General features: G+C 36.3%; 1 protein-coding gene across 1 annotated transcript in view; it reads left to right on the plus strand.

Annotated features, from left to right (window-relative positions):
* The window catches only part of LOC137177245 (uncharacterized), a 118,048-nt gene that overhangs the window by 6,026 nt on the left and 84,438 nt on the right, over positions 1-27,584 (plus strand). The window contains exons 5-21 of the mRNA XM_067583418.1: positions 9,689-9,849; positions 10,082-10,169; positions 13,027-13,176; positions 15,850-15,975; positions 16,068-16,222; positions 17,328-17,424; positions 17,715-17,819; positions 17,916-18,011; positions 18,138-18,233; positions 19,490-19,588; positions 20,246-20,341; positions 20,977-21,063; positions 22,514-22,612; positions 23,247-23,333; positions 24,900-25,016; positions 26,907-26,933; positions 27,440-27,463. Of these exons, the coding sequence (XP_067439519.1) occupies positions 9,733-9,849; positions 10,082-10,169; positions 13,027-13,176; positions 15,850-15,975; positions 16,068-16,222; positions 17,328-17,424; positions 17,715-17,819; positions 17,916-18,011; positions 18,138-18,233; positions 19,490-19,588; positions 20,246-20,341; positions 20,977-21,063; positions 22,514-22,612; positions 23,247-23,333; positions 24,900-25,016; positions 26,907-26,933; positions 27,440-27,463 (1,666 nt within the window). The 5' untranslated portion in view covers positions 9,689-9,732. The remainder of the gene's footprint in view (positions 1-9,688; positions 9,850-10,081; positions 10,170-13,026; positions 13,177-15,849; positions 15,976-16,067; positions 16,223-17,327; positions 17,425-17,714; positions 17,820-17,915; positions 18,012-18,137; positions 18,234-19,489; positions 19,589-20,245; positions 20,342-20,976; positions 21,064-22,513; positions 22,613-23,246; positions 23,334-24,899; positions 25,017-26,906; positions 26,934-27,439; positions 27,464-27,584) is intronic.

A 27,584-nucleotide genomic window follows, 5' to 3' on the forward strand; every position in this document is an offset into this window, starting at 1 on the left:
TACATGTTGCTGCTGCTGCTAATGATGATGATGTCAGCACTTGTGTTTTGTTTCTCCTTATAAAGTGTCTGTCTTTGCTTTCTATGGGCCTTACTATTCTTTATCTGCCCACCAGAGGTCCCCACAGTCACACACTTTGTGGATCTTGGTGTATTGTTTCTATGAACTGCTGCACCTTTTCCTTTGAAATCTTCTCTATGTGCACTTTTTAGTTTTCTAATTGCCTGCACTTGATTCCACGTCCCTGTTTTATTAGACGTGACAATCACTGTGAATCATTATCATTATTATCTCCCTTATGTGGAGAGTTTAGTATGTGGATGGTTTTACAAAGCTGAATCCAAAACTACAAATAATCCATAGTTACTATCATTTCAAGTTTGGCTTCATGGCCAAAAAAGGCACATTTTCTACACATTTCACTACATGTGTAAAGTTTGCTCCTCTCCCTTTTAACTAGGCTCTGGTTGCCAACATTAACAGTGATGGACAATTTCAGTTAATCATTTAATCGTCAATTTACACAGTTTCAGAGTATTTTGTTCTTCACCAGGGCTTGACATGAAGGCTTGTCTGCTTTGACCAGGACAAGTGGATTTTATAGGGCAAATGGAAGAGAAATTTACTTGCCCCACTGGACAAGTTAAGTAAAAAACAAACAAACAAAAAAAAAAAAACATGTCTTCATATTAGTGCAGTGTTCCCTGCTGAAAAAACAGCATAGACCAGCTTAAATTGGTTGCTGGTTTTAGCTGTTCTTAGCTTTTGTTAGGCTGGTTTAGTTGGTTTACCAGCCTGGACAAGCTGGTGAGGCGGGTCTTGCTGGTCTGTCAGCATAGTTGGTCAGTTTGGTATGGCTGGTCACCCAGTCAAGCTAAGCTGGTGTCTGCTGGTCAAGCTGATTGGCAAGCTGGCTGGCTGGACTGACCAGCAAAGCCCAGCTGGTAAGCTGGTTAAGCTGGTTAAGATCATTGGATCTTTTATGTATAAACTCATATATTGAGTTTTCCCCTCAAACCTATAACTGAGTGAATTCATAATGACCTATAGACCTGGTTTGTTCTGTTCTTTCTCTCAATAAAAGGTTTTTTAAAATTACATTTATTTATTATACTTTCAGTAAAATGTAATTAATCAATTAAAAATAATTATTTTAAATTAAATAAATCAATCAATAAATAACAAAGTAAATGAATAAACAAATACATTTAAATTAGCTAAATTAAGCAATCAATAATAAATTCATATAATCAAACAATTTAACAGTTTACAATAATTAAGGTTGCATATTCCATAGTTTATGTGCAGGAACTGTGGTTTTGATTTACCAATACAGTGGTAATGTTATTTAACAAGGCAATACACTGTGGCTGTGGCTCAGTGTGATGCATCATCAAAAAACAATACAATATATGAAACGCTACAGGGCTTTTCATTTGAAGCGAGGGCTTTTCATTTGAACCTGATACAGAAGTGGCATTTGGCCGACCAATTGTGTAACGCCATCACTCAGTCACATGGCATTTGGTCGACCAATGGTGTAACTCGGGCCGGCCCCGCTGTTGCCAGGCAGAAAATCATCTCTGTGTTTAGGACATGCGTAGTGCGATATCTAGTGACGACGGTTGGCGGGCTTCTACTTTATTCAACGACAGCAAATTCACGCCACTAACCGCCGACTGCTGCTGCGGTAAGTAACTTATACCTGCCTATAATGTGAAGTTCTTTTAATAAACCGTCCTATACATACAATATCGATGTATTGTTTTTATAAAGAAAGTAAGATCACATGCAGACTGATCTAGAGCTAGATATGACCCTCGAGGATTATGGCAAATTACAGTTTACTAACGTTAATTTGAACTCAGCTGTGTTCAGTGAATATTTTAGCTAGCTAGTACAAATTAACCTAGCTGATAAACTATTCTCTTCCCTCAAAGAGGATCACATTAGCCGTAAAATGACTTAGAATATAAATCCTTCTCACCAGATTGAGTCCATTGGCAGAGACATCAAAGACACCCTTGATGACCTTAAGAGACTGTTGACATGCAGACAGTCTATTAAAAGTAATAAAATCATTTACATTTACCAGTTTCAGAAAGGAAGAAATTTCAAGGTACAACTGTGGGACATTTAATCTGTAAATTCTCTAAAATGATACAGTGAAAATGCTTGATTTTAGGTTAGTGTGTAGTCAGTGTTGTCCTGAACTCAAACATATCAGCCATTGCAGCCATTCTTGCAACCCAAAATGAAAGAAAGTAATGTCCCTCATAATTTAGTGACATGTGTTCATTTATAAGGGAGACATATATGTTTTCTGTATATGCCGTGGATGTATAATATACTCTGTGTATTGTATTTGATGTGTTCGAGTAGAATAAAGATGTCAGAGCCTCTCTTCAGATAAGAGTTTCATACTGCAAAACTTGTCTTTGGAAAGTGAGACATCTGACAGAATAAAGTCGCTGACTCTCCGTTTCAATGCATTTACCATAAAGGTGAGAATACGTGTGCACTCCAAACTAGGGGCAGGTACCTGAGAACAGGCTGATTAGCAGGATGAGACACACCTGGGTCCAGTGAGCCCCATGTATAAAGCTGGAGAAGCTGCCAGTTCAGAGCACATGGAAAAGACAGGAGAAAACATCAGAGCGATCCAGTCTGAAGACCAACAAGAAGTTACTGTTTTCTACAGACCAGGAGTCTGAACAGGTGCTTGCAGGTACTTTGTTGAGCCCCCACAAGCTTTTGAAATGTTAGCTTAGATTTTGATAGGCTACATCAAAGTAAAGTAGTTTGGATGTAATGAATTGAATTCTGGCCTCTGTAAAGGATTTTCTGTTCTCTCGTCATATTGTCAAATATTTTATGGTTCAATTCACTAATTAAATGTTGTTTAATCTCAAAGTATCACGTTAGCCAGTCTCCATATACATACAAAGAGAGAAACATTGAATTTGTATATATGTGGATACATACAGAGACTAATTATTGTTTAATTGAATTTAATTAACATGTCAAGATGGCTGCCAGCAGGTACTGAGATACAACACACTACAAACAATTAACGAATCTTGAAAGAATTCCAACGACAAAAAAGCTTTGTCAACTACAAGTGCAAAAAAAGAGAAATTACAAAGAAACAAACTGCACAAACAATCCACCACTGAAGACATTAATTGATTCTCTAGATCTGTATCAAAGAACAAAGGACTATGAAGGTATGTGAGGATTTCTAAAACAGAGACAAATGTCTAGGGAGTGTGATTCCCTGCAGGTTTACGCATCTGAAGGTCTTACTACACAGAGCATAAAATGTATGATTCTGAATTTGTTGATCTGGAGAGTTGTGTTTAATTCTATCAATGACACTTGTAAATAGTATATCCCCAAACCACCCCACCCCAAGACTTTATACAAACACTGTTCACCAAAACCATGATAGGTTTTATACACGATGATAACATCATGAAAACTGTTAACAACATGAAGAATATATGAAAATAATGTTAATAAAAAATAAAGCTGATTATATTTCTTTATTTCAGGAGTGGGGACAGCTTATGGTTCGGTGTCACCACTGAGAGCCAAGAGCTGTATTCCCTCTTCATGAGGCACAGTCCCACAGTCTCACTGAGGCCAAGTGGTCCCAGCTGGAGGGGAAGCACAGGATGGTCAGCCTGACTGATGCCGAGGTGAAGAAGAGTGAAATTAGTAATAAGTTGCCCTAAGGAGGTGTCATTTCTGTGTGGGGTTCTCTAGATTGGTGAATGCCTACATGTGTCATAGTAGTAATAAAGTATAATATGGTTGTCTGATGTGACCGCTGTTAGTTATTGGTTTGATTAATGATTTAGAGTCTAATAATGTGTGTTTGTATTGATTACTAACGGTGGCTGATCAGGCTAATATTGTACTCAGTTTCTATGCATGTTTTTAAACTACTTTCCCAATTAAACTTTATGTGCTTGATGGTGTTATTAATGACTCCTGATGAGACTTGAAACCTAGCCATCCGGCCATCCGCCGTTTAAAGTCAGTTGCACTCCTACTATAGTAATTACAGCAGCATAGTCAAAGCTGATAAAGTGCCTTAAGGCTACCGTAATTACTGCAGTAGCAGGGCAACTAAACTGTCCAATTTTGTTAACTTGCTAACTTTCGTTGATTTGGTCATTTTCCTGGATTTTTGTGCTTCTACTATGGTTAAGTAGTCTACATAGTTAAATGGTTTCTTTATTCGTCTGTTTTAATTGCGTTTATTGTTGATATACGACCAGGACCCTGCACGGGATGTTTTTATTTTGAAAATTGACCGGATGCTCAATGCTGTTTCTGTGTCTGACTTCCTGTCCTGCTCAGGGACCCTTCAGAAACGAGGCACACCCGCGCCCGGTGGAAATAGGGTTAAAAGTGAATTCCCAACTAACGGTTGTAACATTTTCCGCCATTTTGCAGTTGAGTTTGAATGTGTGGAGTAACGTTAACAGTTGAAGTAAACTGATCGTCAGTAGTTCAGCACAGTGTTTTTATTACTGTGTCCCAACACTTTTCAGGTTTTCCTGCCTGAATCAGCCTGTGGAGGAGGCGGAGATGAGCCGCTGCTCTCCCCGCTGTCTGAGACCCTAAATGCGGCTCCGCTCAGCCGGACAGCCGCTGGAGAACAGCTTTGACTTCATGTATCTACAGGTGAATATAGACCTGTTTATATTTATACTACAGGACTGATGTGGAGACAGAGGGGGAGATTTAACCTGTTAATTTATTTTAGTGTTTTCACGTCGTCAAATATTAGAGAGATAGAAAAAACATTTAGTCAAAATCACAGATGGAAACCGCTGACCTCTCTCTCCTCTCAGGACAAGGACACAATTTTACAGATGTGTATTAAAATAGTCAGGAGCCCAAATAAACAGTGAAACCTATTTTTCTTGCTGTAATTATTCCTCCTGTTCATACTGACTATTAGAAGATCCCTTCATAATGCACTTACAATGGAAGTGATGGGGGACAAAATCCACAGTCCTTCTGTCCAAAAATATATTTAAAAGTTTATCTGAAGCTAATATGAAGCTTCAGCGTCCAAATGAGTCAAATCAAGTAGATATCTTTCAACGTTACAGTCTTTTTAGTGCCAAAGTCCCTCTTTTTGTTACTATACTTCCACCACAGCTCAACAGGGAAACACTGTCTGAGGAAACACAAAAAGGGAATTTTTAGCTAAAAAGACTGTAAATGTGTCAGATATCCACTTGATATGACTAACTCAGACTGCTGAAGCCTCATATAAGCTTCACATCAACTTTTAAATGACTGTTTGGACACACTGTGGATTTTGGCCTCCATCACTTGTGTTACTTTATGCTTCACTACATTTTAGAGGAAAATATGCATTTTTTACTCCATTCTATTCATTTGACATATATACATATTGTAGTTAGTTTACAGATTGTGATTTTACATTTTGAAAAAAATCATACATATAAAATCCAATGCAGTGTTAAAGATCAAACCAGTGCTCCTCAACCTGTTTGGCTTGTGACCCCTGTGACCAAAAAGCAGCATCTAGTTGGGACCTCTTTACTTTTCAGATGGTTTCATTTATAGAATTGCTAGTGGGTCCAGAGAGGTAAAATTATACAATATTTCACTGAAAAGCAAATATGAAGCTAGAAAAAACAAATAAACACAGCAGCAGAACATTTAGTTTTTCTCTTTTCCTTCCTTTCTGACCCTTTGGGGTCACCAGCTACTTATCGTTATTATTATGTTTTTAAATGATTATTTATCAATTTAATTAAAAAAGTAATTCTTCCATTGTTTCTTTTTTAAGATGTGTGTGTTGTGTCTGGTTGACATGTTTTGCTCCTAGTTATGGAGGTTTTATATGGAGGGTTTAAAGGGCTGAAACTAAATATATAAATACATAAATAATTATATAATGCTTAAATAAATGAATAAATAAATAATTATTTCATAATAATTGTCACCATAAATAAATGAATCACAAATTAAATGAAACATTAAATATAAGTTGAATTTATGTTTATTTATTTATTTATTTATTTATTCACTTGTATATTAATTCATTTATTAGTTTATTCACACTTTTATTTATCTATTTATAATCTTATTTCATCATTTATATATACTTTTATTTATCCATAGCGTAACTTGCTGCAGCAAAACAAACAAATGTGTCAACTTCATCCATCAAAAGTCAGGGGGCGGGTTAAAGACTCTGATTGGTGAATGAACAGTATTACAGACCAGCAGGATCTGAGATCCTGAATACAGCTTCATTCATTTCTGTGTCAGTCGGGTCAATATCATTCCAATTCATTCAGTGAAGCCGTCAATCTGATCTAATAAAGCACAGGAACTGTAATTTGCCTCCATCTGTTCAGCTACAGCCGACATATCTACTATTGTAACACACAAGATTTAATTTAAATCTGCACCAGGTGCTGCCATCTTGAATTAGGCAAAAGCAGCAGATTCAAGTTCAACCACCAATCACAGGGCAGAGTCCGACCCCCTGACTGCTGATGGATGAAGTTGACACATCTGTCTGTCTATCTATCATAGCTATATATTTATTCATATATTTAAGAATTTAGTCATATAATTATTTATGTATTTGTATATTTAGTTTCGACCCTTAAAACCCTCCATATCAAAATAGCAGAAGGAAATGTTTTTATTGATTTATTTCTTTTGCTTCACTCTTCCTGCATGTTTGTGTTTTAGAGGCAACAGTAAATCAACAGTTCTGTCTTAAGGAAACTGATCTTCTCTCTTTATGACACTAACTTACAGAGTGACTGAAACATTTAATGAAATATAAATAAAATGACAGCTGCTCAGTCAGAAGTTCGTCATGTATGTGAACCACTTCTTGTTGTTCTGCTGCTTTTACTTCCTCCTTCACTCTCAGCTACAGCTGTCAACAGAAGCCTTTCCTACTTTTTAACTTTCTGAATACATTTATAAATCTATATATACTTTAAAAAAATGTTTTTATGTTTTTAAATATCAACAGAATCACCATGAATTTATGTGTCTTACTGCTATTGAAGCCCAACTGAGAACAAGAAGATGCTGTTGCTTTACTTTCTATTATGGACCGCAGTGGCAGCCAACAGTAAGTTTTGGATAATTTAAATTGTTTTCACTGTTATAATTTTTTAACTGACATGTTGAGAAAATTATAATATCATGTTATATTTCTGTGCATTGCTTGTGTTATATTTTTTGATTTTAATTTTGTGACGACACCCTCAGGTTAGACAGAGTCTAGTTTCTGTTTACCACATGCCAACATTTACATGAACTGTGACAACAGAAATGTATATTTGAAGCCTTTTACAACTGTGAATATTTGGCTGTGAACAGTTTTATAAATCTGGTTTAAGGAATAGTGATGTGATGAGGGGTCATAAGGCAGGTAAAGAGGTTTTAAAGGGATATTTGTCCCCTAAATTAGAAATAGACTAGAATCAGTGGTGGAAATTAGCTGATGCGCTTGGGTAACACTTAAAGTCCCCTTATTTAGCATTAATAAGATGTATATAAACATTTATAAACAAACATTTAATAAAAGTTCATAACACACTATAATGTAGTTGTAAGTATATGTTAAAAGGACAGGTTCACATTTCAAGTCTGTCTTAAAACAACAGTCACTTACAATGGAAGTGATGGAGGACAAAATCCACATTCATCCTTCTGTGCAAAAATGTATTTAAAAGTTTATCTGAAGCTAATATGAAGCTTCAGCGTCCAAATGAGTCAAATCAAGTAGATATCTTTCAACGTTACAGTCTTTTTAGTGCCAAAGTTCCTCTTTTTGTTACTATACTTCCACCACAGCTCAACAGGGAAACACTGTCTGAGGAAACACAAAAAGGGAATTTTTAGCTAAAAAGACTGTAAATGTGTCAGATATCCACTTGATATGACTAACTCAGACTGCTGAAACCTCATATAAGCTTCACATCAACTTTTAAATGACTGTGTGGACACACTGTGGATTTTGGCCTCCATCACTTCCATTAAAAGCACATTTGAAGGATCTTTTAATATCCAGTATGAACAGGAGGAATGATTACAGCGAGGAAAACCTCTTTCACTGTTCATATGGACACATGACTGTTGTTTTAAGACACATTTTGAAAATTGTGAACCTGTCCTTTAAGTGTTTATTAATGTACAGTATTTTTCAGCAATTATAACTTCTCCTATGAAGACATATTTTATATTATTATAACTGTTTTACTAAATTGTCTTTATCTGATTACAGTTATGGATCCCACATGAGGAGTTACAATCATTGACAAATACATTAACAAACACTTATATTTGCTAAAAACAACATCATAGTGTGTTGTTATTTTGAGTATTTCTACTTCATGCTCTATTACATTTTAGAGGAAAATATTGTACTTTGTACTTTACTTTTTACTTTTACTAAAACTGGAGCAGGACACACTTGATTAAAGAAAAAATACATTTCAGTAATTAAGCAGAGAAATTTGAATTCACTTGTATTGATTTTATTTTGCAGGAGAACCACTCTATAAGAAAATAGGTGACAAAGCTGTTCTCACACCAGACTCTGTAGTGAAACCCATCACCAGTATAGAGTGGAAACATGGAGCTGATCTTGCCATGGAGTGGTATGGAGACGAGACTTTCTCCTACCGACACTTCACAGGTACCACTTTAATCTAAATCAAGCTGTTTGGTAGACAGAGATCAATGATTTTATACATTAGTTTGAAGATTTTGACAAATTGAGGTTGAGATTTTGGTTTAAATTAGTGTACTTAAAATTTTCTGTTGTAAATTAATTATATTTTAGGGAATTCTTTTACAGTATTTAATAGGTTTATCCCAGATTTTGGCTAAATTAATGGATTATATTATAATCGAGGGGTTTTGAATGTGTTTTCTGCATGAATTGAGTTTTTTTTAAGGAGTATAACCCATTAAACCTGACAAATTAATACTGACCCTGAATTTTCACCTTTAGTAAAGTATTGAGGCCCTTTAAAGATATACTGTTAAATAAGGTTCACTTTCATGTGTTTTGGTCAGAAAAGCTCTTAAATTGTGCAGATAATCCCCAAATATCTGAATATTTTGCAATCCAAAGATTTATTCATTCATTATCCCCATAAAACCCAATTAAATACCTTAATTACATAATTATCAATGGGTAAATGAATGGAATTAGGGTTATAAAAAAGGGATTTACTTGCTTTTTTGTGGGAAATCAAAACTAGAGATTTTTTGTATGAAAATCAGCTGTTCTACAAACATTTTTAGTGTTTTAAAGTGCATATTTCTCCAGCTGCCCACTCTTAAATGACCAACACTGGAAATAAGTGGCTCTAGCTGACAACATACTGTAAGACGACTAAAAATCTCTGTTTAGTAGTTAAACCTGTGTGTTTTTGCAGATCGTGGTTCGCTGAACACTTCAACTGGAGCGCTGACGATCACAGGACTGACTCCAGACGACAGCGGCAACTACACAATAGACATCAACAACAAAGTCACCAGCAAGACTCAACTCCTGGTTATCTGTAAGTGGAGGAATTGTGTATGAAGTTTGTCTTAGTTTATCAAAATGGCCCTAAATTCAAAGGACATATCTTTTTGTTTTGTTTTCTATCAGCTCCTGTCTCTAAACCCACCCTCTCCTTATGGTGTGAACCTGAGATGACCTACTGTGTCCTCACCTGTAATGGCGACACCACAGACACTGAACTGGTCACCTACAGGTGGACGTCAGGTGACACGACGTTGTCTTCAGCCAAGGAGCACAATATAACAAAGGTAAACACAGGATAATGATGTTTGTGTGTCTCATCAGTAACAGATAAATCATATTGCAAGAATAAACCAGAATCTAGTTTTTAAATTGATTCACATATTCAGGCATCAGTTGGTGACCAGCTTATTGTTGATAATTTGGACAAACTGTAAAAATACAAAGTGAGATCCTCAAACAATCTGTACATTTGGTTTATGAACTTTCAGCTAATATTGTTTTTCTCCGAATTTTTAGGAAGACAATGAGCTGTGGTTCAGCTGTGCGTTTGAAAACCCAGTCAGCTTCAACAGCAGTGAAATAGTCTTCAACCCCTTCAAGGAAAGTGAGTTATCACACCAACAAATATCTGCTTCAACACATTTAATGTATTAATGCATCTTACTGTTTTTCCTAAACATGACAATTTACACTGTACACATTTACATGAACTGTAGAACCAGGAAATTTATATTTTAAGCCTATCATAACCTTGAATAGTTGACTGTGAACAGTTTTATAAATTTTATAAATCTGGCAGGTTAAGAGGTTTTAAAGGGATATTTGTCCCCTAAATTAGAAATAGACTAGAATCAGTGGTGTAAATTAGCTGAAGCACTTGGGTAACACTTAAAGTCCCCCTATTTAGCATTAATAAGATGTATATAAACATTTATAAACATAAACATTTAAGAAATGTTTATACACACTATAATGTAGTTGTAAGTATATGTTAAAAGGACAGATTCACATTTCAAGTCTGTCTTAAAACAACAGTCAGGAGCCCAAATGCTTGCTGTAATTATTCCTCCTGTTCATACTGACCATTAGAAGATCCCTTCATAATGCACTTACAATGGAAGTGATAGAGGACAAAATCCACAGTCCTCCTTCTGTGCAAAAATGTATTTAAATGTTTATCTGAAGCTAATATGAAGCTTCAGCGTCCAAATGAGTCAAATCAAGTAGATATCTTTCAACATTACAGTCTTTTTAGTGCCAAAGTTCCTCTTTTTGTTACTATACTTCCACCACAGCTCAACAGGGAAACACTGTCTGAGGAAACACAAAGAGGGAATTTTTAGCTAAAAAGACTGTAAATGTGTCAGATATCCACTTGATATGACTAACTCAGACTGCTGAAGACTCATATAAGCTTTACATCAACTTTTAAATGACTGTGTGGACACACTGTGGATTTTGGCCTCCATCACTTACATTGAAAGCACATTTGAAGGATCTTTTAATATCCAGTATGAACAGGAGGAATGATTACAGTAAGGAAAACCTCTAAGAGTGTATAAGTCATGTATTTGATACGTGCATTAATACTTTCTGATGTGAACCTACACTTTTAGATCTGTGAATGTTTTTAGTGTTCAATCTTTCTAGTATTCAGCACTGATCTGTTCCTGTATCACATTATAAGCTTTGTGGTACTTTATATATTTCTGTATACTAAGAAAATACATAGAAAACACGTGTAAATCATGTGAAATCTTGTCTGTTTTTGATGAGAACATAAATCTGTTGTCACAATAGAACAATACTATGAATTTGAATTTCACTTTGTTGGTAAAATCACACATCTGAACCACTCCATTGGCTAAAATGAGCTCTTCTTTGTTTAGAAACAATATGTATATGCTAAATGTCTTTAAAGAAGCAGCCTTTACACCACTCAGGGGTTTTTGTTTTTCAAAGCAAATTGTTTTATTGGCATATAAAATTGCCCCCCACCCCTCCGATTTCATCAGGTGGGGGACAATGATATAGTTTGATGCAGTATGTTAGTTTTCCTCCTGTCCTCCCCAATTTTTTGAGTCACCAGCCGCCACTGGTGTGGGAGTTGAATGCAGCTCATTTTTGTAGGATACAGCGGAAAGGCCTGTATACATACAGTAAATTATATACAAACTTTGTATGAAGTTTGGTGTTATCATTTATTTTACAATAATTATAGGTCTTATATTTATAATTCAGTAGTGGGGATGACCTATGAGGGGAAGGGAAAAAATGGAGTGAGGGTGACAGTTTAGTGATAAAGTGCTGTATAAAAATGAAATCAAAACTAAAATGTGTAGCTCTGTACTGCAGTTTTTCCTTTATTAGGGCCTGAGCTCCTAGCGGTTCGCTCACACTCTTCATTCAAATATATGAGTATTTTTCTGTGTCCAGCTGCAGTTACTTATTGTCTCTACACACCTGACAGTACACATGTCAATCAAACGTTCACCAGGTCATGTGGGTCAAAAGTCTTTACTTTTCTAAAAACAAACTTGATGAAAATTAGGAAATGTAGGAAATTTGTTTTACACACAAACTCATCAAGAGTTTTCAATTTACTAATTGATATCGGGCCCAAAACTTGCATAATTTTGATGACACAGGTGTGAGCAAGACAGACATGTCTCACCCTGCAGAAAATTCTCATCCTCACACTGTTGAGATTTGATGTTTCGCCATGACAGAGGAAGTTGCTATAACTTTATTGTAAATGCTCCAGTCTGCACCAAACTTCTCCCGGCCTGAACATGTCTACATGACAGTATTGCATCAGTGATGCAAACTGGCTGAATAGCGCCCCTTCGAAATTTCAGCGAAGCAGCCCCAGCAGCAGGCAAAATGGTGGACAAAGGAAGTGATGTTTATCTCCTTCTTGCACTGTCTGAAAACAGCCTGAGTCTGAAGACATCTACATGCCCATGACAGAAGCCTTTCCATAGTGTTGCGGCCCGACGTGCACAGAGGCATGAGGGCCTGTTCAACGCTGCTTGCAGCTTTAACAAATGTACAGTATTTGTCAGCAATTATAACTTCTCCTATGAAGACATATTTTATATTATTATAACTGTTTTACTAAATTGTCTTTATCTGATTACAGTTATGGATCCCACATGAGGAGTTACAATCATTAACTAACACTTATATTTGCTAAAAACAACATTATAGTGTGTTAAATGTTAAATACTGCTGTAAATGCTAAACAGGAGGCTTTAAGTAAAGTTTTACCGCTTGTTATTTTGAGTATTTCTATTTTTTGTTACTTTATGCTCCACTACATTTTAAAGGAAAATAATGTACTTTGTACTTTACTTAGTTTTTACTAAAACTAGAGCAGGACACACTTGATTAAAGAAAAAATACTTTTCAGTAATTAAACAGAGAAATTTGCATTCACTTGTATTTCATTTATTTTGCAGATGAACCGCTCTACAAGAAAATAGGTGATGAAGCTGTTCTCACATCAGACTCTGTACTGAATCCCATCACCAGCATAGTGTGGAAACATGGACCCAATACTGCCATGGAGTGGTATGGAGGCGAGACTACTGCCTACCGCCACTTCAGAGGTACCACTTTGATCTAAATCAAGCTGTTTGGTAGCCAGAGATCAATGATTTACACATTAGTTTGGAGTTTTTAATACATTTAGGTTGAGATACAGAATTCCGATACAGTATTTAATAGGTTTATCCCAGATTTTGGCTAAATTAATTAATTGTATTACAATACAGTATTTTAATTTATTTTCTGCATGGATTGAGTTTTTTTAAGAAGCACAAGCCATTAAGTTTGACAAATACAATTACTGTAATGTAATCCTTTAATTTACACCTTTAAATTAAAATATTGAGGCCCATTAAAGGTATACTGTTAAGTAAGGTTCACTTTCATGTGTTTTGTTGAAAAAAGTAAATTGTGCAGATAATCCCCAAATATCTGAATATGTTGCAATCTATAGATTAATTCATTCACTATCCCTGTGAAACCCAATTAAATACCTTAATTACATAATAATCAATGGGTAAATGAATGGAATTAGGGTTACTAGTGCAGTGCCTGTTCAAAATGTGCATGTTCGGAACGGGTTGATTTCTAAATACCTAGAGAGAGTTGTTCCTGTCCCCTAAACCCCTCTCATACAGACTATTGGTAGATGCTACAGTTTACCGATGCTCCCTATGCCTCACACAGGCTATCAGTAGTTGCTATAATTTACTCATGTTCCCTAAACGCCTCACATGCAGCCTATTGGTAGACACTACAATTTACTGATGCTCCCTAAACACCTCAGATGCAGAATATCTGGAGACTGAAGTTGATCAGATGAACTGTAGTAATCATTCAAAACGTGCCTGAGACATCCTGCACTAAGTCTTGAATGTACATGCCAAGATTCGTTCACAGTAATGTTGCACAGTTCAATAGTAGAGTTTAAGGGTCCTATCTTATGCCCGGTGCAAAGCAGCACCAAGCGCGACGCTCGTGTCTTTGCTAGTTGTCATTTTCCCGTCCAGCGCTGACGTTGTTTTAACAGCAAATGCACTTGCACCCATCTTAGCACCCATGGGCGTGTTGGTCCTAAAATAAGGTGTGGTCAGGTGCATTGACCAACAAAAACCTGGTCTGAAGTCAATGGCGCAGTGTTTCACTGTTATTTTAAGTGTTATCAGGATAGTAATATGCGCCTACAGGCAGGTGCACAATGTACACTCTGCTTGTTACACACATGGACGCGCAGCAGCACATAAACATGCAAAAGATAACAAATAAAAGGATTACAATGTGAAAGATTATTATTGTGTACATCAACATATTTTAAAAAAATACATGATACTGGCTAGTCAGAATATTGATCAGAATTAACTAATCACAGTAATGACAGATGAATTAGTCTAATTGTTTGACTAAATGGTGGCAATACATGGAGGTATTTAAACAGATCTGTCAGGTTCAAGGTGTCTGTCAAGACCCAGCAAACAGATATCAACAACAGATCAAACACAGATCAACTTTCCTGCTTCATCAATACATGATGACATGAGGAACACATGAGGAAATAAATGAGGTGAAAACAATGATTCAACTAAAGAAGGAAATAAATCTGGACAGCTTCTAGTTGCTGCCAGCAGCAGGATCAGAACCTTAGAAAGTCCTGACAACTGTGTATGATGATTTTTTACATGATTAAAATTATTTAATTTCTGAAGAATATTTAACAAATATTCTTTAACATTTTTGAGATTACAGTGATCAGGTTTCCAAACTTTCAGCAGTTAAAGCCTCACTGATTTTACCTGTTACTCCATGTCTGAACAAAACGATTTTAAAGAAACCAAAGCTGTAACTAAAACAATAAACCTTTTCAAAAAACAAACTTTGCTTTTGAAATTTAAACTGGTTGTCTGGGGCCATGGGAGGGTCCATGAGCAGCAGGGGTCAGTGTGCTCGTTATGGATTGTGCACTTTCACTTCACGCACAAGCAGATCCGTTTCCTCTGCAGCAAATACGCCATTATAATAGCAATCCGCCGAGCTGCAAGTGCACTGGGCTTTTAAAGGGAATCAGAGATTACACTCTGATTGATTTATAGCATGTCAAAACCAAAACACACTCATGATTAATTAAGAGACTAGTACAACCCTTTTGAACCATGCGCCTGGCGCTGCAACAGTTTTTCCACCATTAAACTAGCAAAGGTGGATTTGGACACACCCTAAATGCACCTGTGCCATGCGCTTCAGATTGTGCGCTTAGAACATTAAAATAGGGCCCTAAGTCTCTTAAACATTTTCAAGTCATTATCACTACTGATGTAATACCACCTCCGACCACAATGTGGGTTGCAATGGCAGAGTGGTGCTGTCCGTATTTCTGCTCGTTGACTCCATGGGCAGAAAAGAAGCGAATCAACGTTATCAGCGTTATTTATGAGGTATTTTTTTATATATTTCTCGTGAAGGACAAACCCACATACAGACAGACAGACAGACAGAGATTCCTTGCCTTATATAGAGAGAAAAAAAGGGATTCACTTGCTATTTCTGTGGGAAATCAAAAAGACTTTTTATGTATGAAAATCAGCTGTTCTACAAACATTTTTAGTGTTTTTTAAAGTGCATATTTCTCCAGCTGCCCACTCTTAAATGACCAACACTGGAAATAAGTGACTCTAGCTGACAACATACTGTAAGATGACTAAAAGTCCCTGTTTAGAAGATAAACCTGTGCATTTTTGCAGATCGTAGTATGCTGAACATTTCAAATGGAGCGCTGATGATCACAGGACTGACTCCAGACGACAGCGGCAACTACACAGTAGAGATCAACAACAAAGTCACCAGCAAGACTCAACTCCTGGTTATCTGTAAGTGGAGGAATTGTGTATGAAGTTTGTCTTAGTTTATCAAAACGGCCCTAAATTCAAAGGAAATGTCTTTTTGTTTTGTTTTCTATCAGCTCTTGTCTCTAAACCCACCCTCTCCGAATGGTGTACTGGGACCTACTGTGTCCTCACCTGTAATGGCAACACCACAGGCGCTGAACCAGTCACCTACTGGTGGACATCAGGTGACACGACGTGGTCTTCAACTAAGGAGCAGAAAATAACGATGGTAAACACAGGATAATGATGTTTGTGTGTCTCATCAGTAACAGATAAATCATGTTGAAAGAATAAACCAGAATCTAGTTTTTAAATTGATTCACATATTCAGGCATCATTTGGTGACCAGCTGAGGCAGAATCCAGGCTGTGCAGTTTAGGATATTTAGACAGTTTAGAATATTTGTGAAATTAGCTTTAACTATATCTGGTATATTAACTATGTTTTGCATTGTCCCTGGCAAATAAACAATATATAATTAAATAAACTGAACAGCAACATGAACAAACCTGCAGAAAATAAATATTTCAGATCATGGAAAGGGCCAGACTTGTCTCTGTAAAGTCATAAAAAGTGACAACAAGAGCTGCATTTGGATACAAGGTTGGACATTTTTATTTTTATCCAATTAACAGGCAACTGTTGAGATAATCTAATATTTTATATGAATGTCGTAGTTTCACAAAACATTCAAAGATATTTTGTTACAAGTTTAAACCTTCAGTGTTCAGACATTTTTAAAACTCTGAATATCTCCACATGTGTCATGGCAAATAGTAATAAAGCATCACATTAATTAATTTGTAAATTAATTTATTAATTCCTGTATTTATTGTACAATTAGATATTAATACATTTATTTATTTATTTAATTATTACTATTTATGTGACACAAATTCAAAAAGTCCTTTATACACTCTAGTGTATAAAGGACTTTTTGAATTTTTGAATACTTTGCATGCAACAAAAATGTGATATTAGAAAACTTGACAGGTTTCTCTGTTAATTACTTTATAGCTATTTGTGATCCATAGAAAAATTCAAAAAAATGTTAGAGATTTCCCAAATAAGGTTTTAGTATTCTACCAAAGCATACTAGTATACTATAATTTATACTGGATAATTCAGTCTTGCAGATGTGCTAAATAGTGGATTACAGCATATATAGTGAAAAGCTGATGCCTAAATGACTAAGTAGCCACATAACTGTGTTGTCCCTGATGTTATTGTTGGTAATCTGGACATACTGTAAAAAGACAAAGTGAGCTCCTCAAAAGATTTGTATGTTTAGTTTATGAGCTTTCAGCTAATAATGTTTTTCTCCTAATTTCTAGATGGAAAAAGAGCTGTGGTTCAGCTGGTTCAGCTGTGCGTTTGAAAACCCAGTCAGCAACATCATCAACAGTGAAGAAGTCTTCAATCCCTTTATAAGTGAGTTATCACACCAACAAATATCTGCTGTAACACATTAAATATATTAATGCATCTTACTGTTTTTACTAAACATGACAATGTACTCAATGTCCTAATAGGAGTTACAAAACATGTTCTAACAGCATTAAATAAGTAAATGATGAGCTTTGAGTTTATTATTTTTCTGTATTGGGTCACCTCAGAGTGCATTATCAAAGATGGGATCAGCTAACGACATTAGAATACAATACAGTGTCCTTGTAAACCATTTGTTGTTTTAATTATTTATTCTTTCATTTTTTTTGTAGGGAATCAGCTCATCTTCATGGCAATATTGTTACTGGTTGTCTGCATCATCATCATCACTTTCAGACGCAAAGGCGTCATTAATTTCAGTTGCGAATGGATAAAAGGTAAGAAGTCACAAAATATTGTATTTATTTTGATGCACTAAATAAACTATTTATACCATTTGTTGTTTTAATTGTTTATTCTTTCATTTTTTGTAGAGCTTCTGAAATGGACGTTCATCTACATGTTAGTATGTATTCTGGTTGTGTTCAACATCACCCTTATCTTCGATTCAAACTACGAAGGCAGAAAAGGTAAGAAGCCTCACCCACCTCAGAGTGCATTATCAAAGATGGGATCAGCTAACGACATTAGAATACAATACAGTGTCCTTGTAAACCATTTGTTGTTTTAATTAATTATTCTTTCATTTTTTGTAGAGGTTCTGACAAGGATGTTCATCATGATAGCAGTATTTGGAGTGATTCTGGTTGGGTTCATCATCATCTTCATCTGTATTCTATACAAAGCCGGATGTAAGAAGTCACAAAATATTTTATTTATTTATTTTGGTCTGCTATAAATCAAATCTTTGACCAAATACAAACACAAACTGCAACATTGCTACTATTATGCACTATTAAGTAGGGATGCACAATATTATCGGCACATCATCGGTATCGGCCGATATAAGCTAAAATGAATATTTTCTGCCGATTATGAGAGGCCGATTTGTTGCCATCTCCTCTGCCGCCTGACTGTGCTTCCCTCCACGGATTGTTTCACCCTGACAGTCCCGGTGCTTCCTCCGCAGGCTCCACTTCACTCAGCTGCCCGTCAGACCCGCTGCTTCTTCTAGCGCAGGCTAGCTGGCTGTGCTTCCCTCCGGTCATGCTGCGACTAATGCTCCGCTAGCCTCCCAGCTAACGTTAGCCCCGGCGCTCCATGCGGATCCGACTGGAGCACCGAGCCCCGGTTTGTTATTCAGGTTAAAGTTGGAAGGAGCAGCGGGTCTGACGGGCAGCTTGAATGGAGTGGAGCCTGCGGAGGAAGCACCGGGACCGTCAAGATAAAATAGTCCGCGGAGGAGCTGCTTAGTCGGATGCACAGATAGGAAACATCTTGGCTGACAGGATATACCACTCTGTTTGGGGGGAAAAAAATCTTCTTTTCGGTTTATAACGGCTGTTGGCAACCAGCGTATTAGGTGCATTACTGCCACCTTCTGCTCCGGAGTGTGGACCAGAGATTAAACCCTACACATTAATCCTGTCTGTCGAATAAACTCAAAGAAAACTCTTCTGCTCCACCAACTTGGCAAGTTCATTAAAGTTTTAACGCTGAGCTCCTGAACTCCAGTCTTCCTAAGTTCTTCCTTCATATATTGTCTTTCTTGATCATACTTAGTACAATCTATGATTGCATGCATAATAGTCTCCTCAGCCAGCTGGAAAAAAATATGTGCATATATCGGTATCGGCATCAGAAATCGGCCACAATGAGTTGGAAATATCGGCATATTGGATATCAGCAAAATATCCAATATCGTGCATCCCTACTATAAATGCATCTTACTGTTTTTCCTAAACATGACAATGTACTCAATGCCCTCATAGGAGTTACAAATCATGTTCTAACAGGCATTAAATGACTAAATGACGAGCTTTGAGTTTATTATTTTTCTGTATTGGGTCACCTCAAAGTGCATTATCAAAGATGGGATCAGCTAATGACATTGGAATACAATACAGTGTCCTTGTAAACCATTTGTTTTAATTATGTATTCTTTTAGATTCTACCGGCAGTCTGAGATGGATGTCCATCTTAATACCAGTATTATTTCTGGATATATTCAACATCATCATCAATTTAATATATGAAGGCATAAAAGGTAAGAAGTCACAAAATATTATATTTATTTTGATGCACTAAATAAACTGTATTTTGGTGGTTTGATATAAATCAAAGCTTTGACTTGAATTTACATTCTTTATATTTCTTTAGGTGTGGTATATTAATATTTCTGTAAATTTAACTGATAATGTTAATCTAGTTGTGCATCATACATATTCAAGTTCTTTCAAGAGTGTGATTCTACCAACAATATTAGTCCTGATGATGTATTTTCATGCTAAGAGACAGGAAGTTTCTATCCTCATGCAAACATCCACAACCACAACCAACACCAAGAGATTCTCTCCAGATGTTTGATGAATCTGCATAAAAGGATGTTTCAGGGTCGACTTGTTGTCTTAGTGGTTAAAGCTCATAACAAATAACTGCAACATCACTACTATTATGCACTATTAATGCATCTTACTGTTTTTACTGATCATGACAATGTACTCAATGTCCTCATAGGAGTTAGAAAACATGTTCTAACAGCATTAAATGACTAAATGATGAGCTTTGAGTTCATTATTTTTCTGTATTGTTTCACCTCAGAGTGCATTATCAAAGATGGGATCAGCTAACGACATTGGAATACAATACAGTGTCCTTGTAAACTATTTGTTGTTTCAATTATTTATTCTTTCATTTTTTGTAGTGGATCTGACATGGATTTACATCCTGATAGCAGTATTTGGAGTGATTCTGCTTGGGTTCATCATCAGCATCTATTTAACAGTCAAGTGCGGAAAGTGTAAGAAGTCACAAAATATTTTATTCATTTATTTTGATCTGATTTAAATCAAATATTTGACTTGAATTTACATTCTTTATATTTCTTTAGGTGTGGTATATTAATATTTATGTAAATTTAACTGATAATGTTAATCTAGTTGTGCATCATACATATTCAAGTTCTTTCAAGAGTGTGATTCTACCAACAATATTAGTCCTGATGATGTATTTTCATGCTAAGAGACAGGAAGTTTCTATCCTCATGCAAACATCCACAACCACAACCAACACCAAGAGATTCTCTCCAGATGTTTGATGAATCTGCATAAAAGGATGTTTCAGGGTCGACTTGTTGTCTTTGTGATTAAAGCTCATAACAAATAACTGCAACATCACTACTATTATGCACTATTAATGCATCTTACTGTTTTTACTAAACATGACAATGTACTCAATGTCCTCATAGGAGTTACAAAACATGCTCTAACAGGCGTTAAATGACTATATGACGGGCTTTGAGTTTATTATTTTTCTGTATTGGGTCACCTCAGAGTGCATTATCAAAGATGGGATCAGCTAACGACATTAGAATACAATACAGTGTCCTTGTAAACCATTTGTTGTTTTAATCATTTATTCTTTCATTTTTTGTAGGGTATTTCATATGGAATGTCATGTACATGGCGACTTGTATCGCGGGTTTGTTCAACATCATCATTTTAATGTACAGAGCCATAAATGGTAAGAAGTCAAAAATATTGTATGTACTTTGATGCACTAAATATACTGTATTTTGGTGGTCTAATATAAATCTATATGAATTTGACTGATAATGTTAATCTAGTTGTGCATCATACATATTCAAGTTCTTTCAAGAGTGTGATTCTACCAACAATATTAGTCCTGATGATGTATTTTCATGCTAAGAGACAGGAAGTTTCTATCCTCATGCAAACATCCACAACCACAACCAATACCAAGAGATTCAATCAATCAATCAATCAATTCAATCAATTTTTATTTATATAGCGCCAAATCACAACAAAAGTCATCTCAAGGCACTTTTCACATAGAGCAGGTCAAGACCGTACTCTTTAATTTACAGAGACTCAACAATTCCCCCATGATCAAGCACTTGGCGACAGCTGTAAGGAAAAACTCCCCTTTAACGGGTAGAAACCTCAAGCAGAATCCGGCTCTTGGTGGGCGGCCATCTGCTTTGACCGGTTGGGTTGAGAGAGAGAGAAAGAAAGAGGGAAGGGGAGGGGGGGGGGGGGCGGGAATAACAACAATCATAACGACAACAGCAACAGCCAGGGAAGGATGCCAACAGGACTGTGAAGGACTGCTAAGGCTCGGCCCAGAACCCAGGGTTTCCTGCAAGATGAGTAAGCACAAAAAAACTCTGGGGAAGAAGCAAAGTTAGTGACATGCATTGATGTTACATGAATGCATACAGATGGAGAGGAGGAGGAGGAGGAGGGAGCTCAGTGCATCATGGGAAGTCCCCCAGCAGTCTAGGCCTATAGCAGCATAACTGAGGGCTGATCCAAGGCAAGCCTGGATCAGCTATAACTATAAGCTTTATCAAAAAGGAAAGTTTTAAGCCTACTCTTAAACATAGAGAGGGTGTCTGCACCCCGGACCGAATCTGGAAGATGGTTCCACAGGAGAGGAGCCTGATAACTGAAGGCTCTGCCTCCCATTCTACTTTTAAAGACTGTAGGAACCACCAGTAAGCCTGCATACTGGGAGCACAGTGTTCTAGTGGGACAATACGGTACTATGAGCTCTTCAAGATGTGATGGTGCCTGACCATTAAGGGCTTTGTAAGTTAGATTTTAAATTCTATTCTAGATTTTACAAAACATCTCTCCAGATGTTTCATGAATCTGCATAAAAGGATGTTTCAGAGGCGACTTGTTGTCTTAGTGGTTAAAGCTCATAACAAATAACTGCAACATCACTACTATTATGCACTATTAATGCATCTTACTGTTTTTACTAAACATGACAATGTGCTCAATGTCTCATTAAATGACTAAATGACGAGCTTTGAGTTCAGTATTTTTCTGTATTGGGTCACTTCAGAGTGCATTATCAAAGATGTGATCAGCTAACGACATTAGAATACAATACAGTGTCCTTAAACCATTTGTTGTTTTAATTATTTATTCTTTCATTTTTGTAGGGGGTCTGACATGGATGATCATCGTAACAGCAATACTTGGAGTGATTCTGGTTGGGTTCATCATCGCCATCATCTATTTAATATACGAAGACAGAAAACGTAAGAAGTCACAAAATATATTATTTATTTATTTTGGTCTGATATAAATCAAATCTTTGACTTGAATTTACATTCTTTATATTTCTTTAGGTGTGGTATATTAATATTTCTCTGAATTTGACTGATAATGTTAATCTAGTTGTGCATCATACATATTCAAGTTCTTTCAAGAGTGTGATTCTACCAACAATATTAGTCCTGATGATGTATTTTCATGTTAAGAGACAGGAAGTTTCTATCCTCATGCAAACATCCACAACCACAACCAATACCAAGAGATTCTCTCCAGATGTTTCATGAATCTGCATAAAAGGATGTTTCAGGGTCGACTTGTTGTCTTAGTGGTTAAAGCTCATAACAAATAACTGCAACATCACTACTATTATGCACTATTAATGCATCTTACTGTTTTTACTAAACATGACAATGTACTCAATGCCCTCATAGGAGTTACAAAACATGTTCTAACAGCATTAAATGACTAAATGACGAGCTTTGAGTTCATTATTTTTCTGTATTGGGTCACCTCAGAGTGCATTATCAAAGATGGGATCAACTAACAGCATTGGAATACAATACAGTGTCCTTGTAAACTATTTGTTGTTTTAATTATTTATTCTTTCATTTTTTGTAGATGAACTGAAATGGAAGCTCACGATAATAGCAGTTTGTATCCCAGTTGTGTTCAACATCATCAATTCATTATACAGAGACATAAGAGGTAAGAAATCTTAAAATAATGTATTTATTTTGATGCACTAAATATTAGGCGTGCACAAAAAAATCAATTCACATAAGAATTGCGATTCTATCTCTGCCAATTCAGAATCAATTCAGAAATTCCAGGAATCGATTCACATGTTTCAGTCTTGCTACGACGCTGTTTTCCGTTTCTTCCTGACATGAGTTAGCTCATTAAATCCCATAGATGGCGCAACGACGCTGCGCTGGTTTCCACCTGGCCCCAACTCCGGGTGCAAGAAGGAAGAGAACTGTGTATCATGGAGAGACTCCGAGCAATGGAGTACTTGACAGAAAAACAAATACAACCTGGTCCATTGGCTATGAAGGCAATCATTTGGACATATTTTGGAATTTCTTTTCTCGAAGGGAAGAGGGAGCTTGACGAGATTAATGCTGTTATCAAGCGTTGCAGCACACCTCCGCAGGTTTGTGTGGTTGTGGGCTTATTTATTTGTAACCGCCATGAAACAATCAGAAAAAAACGTTTGCAGGGTTGAGCAGAGGTGTGTGTGGAGATGTTTGTGCTCTAGAATGTAACCGCTGTGAAACAATCTGAAAATAATGTTTTATTGATCTGATTCACCAGCTTCCTCACTAACGTTACCAGCAGCGCTCCCTCTCTTCATTCACTCTCTAGCTCGCTCGACCACTGCTTCTCTCACTCTCTCTCGTCTTTTTTAAATGAGTCGGGAAGCTGTCAGCAAAGCCTAACTTTACTTTTAACGTTATCAAAGAAAGAGAAATGTCCTCCCCTCTTCCCAGTAATGTTTTTGTCATAATGCAGGGTTGTACAGCGTTACAGGTTACGTTTCTCCAAAAGTTGGTTCTGGTTCACCTTTCTCGCTGCGGCCCCCTCCCCTACAGCCTAAAGCACAATGCACAACTCGTCAGACTGCCAGCTGGTTTTCTGAGGACGGGAATGAGAAAGTCATCTTATCTCAGTAAAAAACGTCTCCTTGAAGTTTATGACAAACTGCCAAAAACAAGCCAACAAGATGCAGCAGTGAAACAAGCGTTTAAACAGCTGTTCTGTATTTTGAAACAGTCGATAAAATTCAGTAAATAGCAAAACTTCCTGTTTCATTACTTTATATTCATGTAATAAATATACAAACGTCAATTAGATGGTAATCTGCATGAGAAATTAAGACAAAGAAACAAAATCAGTTATAATAATCATCATCTTATATTGATCAATTTGATCAATTTTCTTGTTTGCACTTTGCAGCTAAATGTAAAGGGCAGCTATTTATTTGATTTTGTTATTTGAAGTATGAATTTAAGTTATTATTTGAAGTTTTGCACTCAGCAGTTTATATTTGCAATCATTTTCATTTTTGTATTAAGTATTCATTTGACCCTTTGTCTTACAAAACATGTTCTAACAGCATTAAATGACGAGTTTTGAGTTCATTATTTTTCTATATTGGGTCCCCTCAGAGTGCATTATCAAAGATGGGATCAGCTAATGACATTGGAATACAATACAGTGTCCTTGTAAACCATTTGTTGTTTCACTTATTTACTCTCTATTTTTTTGTAGGGGATCTGACATGGATGTTCAACTTCATACCAGTATGTATGCTGGTTGGGTTCATCATCGCCATCATCTATTTAATATACAAAGGCATCATGTATTTCAGACGCAAAAGGAGAGAACGTAAGAAGTCACAAAATATTTTTTATTTTTTAATATTATTTATTTATTTTGATGGTCTGATATAAATCAGATGTTTTTCTGGATGTTTCAGGGTCGACTTGTTGTCTTAGTGGTTAAATCTCATAACAAATAACTGCAACATCACTACCTTTCATGTCTCCATCTACACTACTGAAGACAAAATTGTTAATTAAGTTAGCTTACTTTAACTTAAAATTACTTAGTGTCTCAATACATTAGGGCTGCAGTTTCCTGGTCGACTGGTCTATTAGTTGGTCGATATGCTCTCATCCGACCAAATTCTCATTGGTCAAATAATCGCCGTGTTACTTTCATAAGTAGAGAAGTGCTACATCAATAGCTTTCCAGGATTAATCCATTATTTCCTGCGGCGGGAGGGACAGACTTACAAATTACCTGTGAAAACTGTGGTGTGTTCAAAACACCCCCGTTGTTTTCACAACTTTGAACTGTCAGATCTAAGGCCACATTCACACCAAATCAGGCGATGCGTCGTTCAGCCGCAGGGTCGAGCAGAGGTGTGGATGTGTTTATCTGTGCTTTAGAACGTAACCGCTGTGAAACAATTAATTAATAACATTTTATTGATCTGATTCACCGGCTTTCTTGCTACCAGCGCTCCCTTTCTTCATTCACTCTCTAGCTCGCTCGACCACAGCTGCTCACTATCTCGCTGGTGCTCTCAGCTCTCTCTCTTTTTCTCTCGTCTTTGGTGGCCAATCATGGCCAGAGATCAGACTGATCAGAGTTGTAAACTCTGCCATGATGGAGGACAAAGACGTTACTAGGACGAGGGGAGGAAAACATTTCTCTTCCTTTGATAATGTTAAAAGTAAGTAGACTGTGCTGTTGGCTTCCCGAGTCACTTTAGAAAAAAGACGAGAGAGAGAGAGAGCAGCTGTGGTCGAGTCACAGCTGTGATGTGAGTGTTCGTGGGGGAATGTGAGGTCTGAGAAGTTTTGTCAGGTCAGGAGGTAATAGGTAGCAGTTTGTAGTTTGACTTGAATGAAACCGTAAACCAGTGAATCAGAAGAATTGTAGCAGCTGCATTTTGGACTTGTTGGATCTTTTTAATAGTACAGAATATAAGACCTGAATGAGCATGAATGAAAATTTCTGCATCTGACTGTGTTAGAAATGGGTGAACTTGGACGATGTGTCAGAGGTGGAAGAAAACTACTTTAGTGATGTTGCTGATGTGTCCCTCGAATCTAAGATAAATGAAATTACAGGACGTCTTTATCTCTTCTGCTTAGTGGCAACATCAGAAGACAACTTCCTAATCAGAGCTGAAAATGTAAAGTAGAGGTTCATTGATAAACACACTAAAAGGCACCAGAGACAGTCTGCCTTTCTGTATCTGTATGTCTGAAGTCTTTGAAGCCATAAAAAAGTCTTGAAGGTTCGATATTTAAAAGGTCAAGACCAGGTGAGTCTTCAGCTGTACTGCAGAGACTGTGTGTTGTCACTAAACTAAAACGTATGACTCAACAAATTTCTTTGGCTGATTCTTCCTCACCTCTGACAACATTGTCAGAGTATTAGGAAAACCCATCTCTCATGACTCTACACATATTGTCCACTCTGTTAATACTATTAATATTGTTATATTTGTTAATGAGAACCCGTGTTTGTAAAGGCCACCTTCAACGTCTGTAATGAATTCAGGTATTTAATCTCTACAACTTTCTCAACTAAACAAAACCACCAGATAAAAGAGCAGTTATGAATGTTACAAATGTATTATTAATACCCATGTTGCACAAGTTTGACATTCACGGAAGAAAATGTAACTTTAAAACCTAATTATGAAACAAAAAAATGATTAATTCCAGTGAGTTAACACACACTTATTCATCTTCTATACAGGAGAAGCTGCTGAAAGAGACTGGCAAGGTAAGATAGAACATTTTCACATTGGTCACCTATTTGTCTTTAATAATTTTAGAGTATTTAACATGACAATATTTTAAATAATGTTCTGTTTTCATGCATCCAGCACTTAAAAGTTATTAATTAATATCTAATCTTTTACAAGCAAAGACCAGTGTTTCAAATGTATTCAATGTACTTTTTTTCTTTTTCTTAAATTGCTGAATTTTAAGTATCAATTGAGAAAAAAAGTCTCAAATTGGACACATTGTTAGTTATTGTTGATTTAGTAATGTGATGTTTTCCTAACAGACAACTGAAGTTTTACAGTCATCAATCATACTGCTGTTAGTTTTAACAGATAAAATTAAAACATGTATTCTGACAAATAGATTTATTTGCAACTAAATACTGACAAAGACATATCTGACCAACATTTGTTTGAATAGCAGCAGTTAAAAAACTTCTAATATGGATTCACTGTGTGATAGATGCATCATGGTTGTGACAATTCTTTATTCATTTAACAGAGTATCTTCAATGGAAGAAAAAGGGTAAGAACTTTTCCTTGAACTGTTATAACTGCAGTAAACTAGAAGTTTGACTGTCTGACAAATGTATTGTGGTTGTGACAATTCTTTTATCATTTAATACTGATCTCAACAATTTCTGAGG

Source organism: Thunnus thynnus, chromosome 24, assembly GCF_963924715.1.
Source record: "Thunnus thynnus chromosome 24, fThuThy2.1, whole genome shotgun sequence".
Lineage (NCBI taxonomy): Eukaryota > Metazoa > Chordata > Actinopteri > Scombriformes > Scombridae > Thunnus > Thunnus thynnus.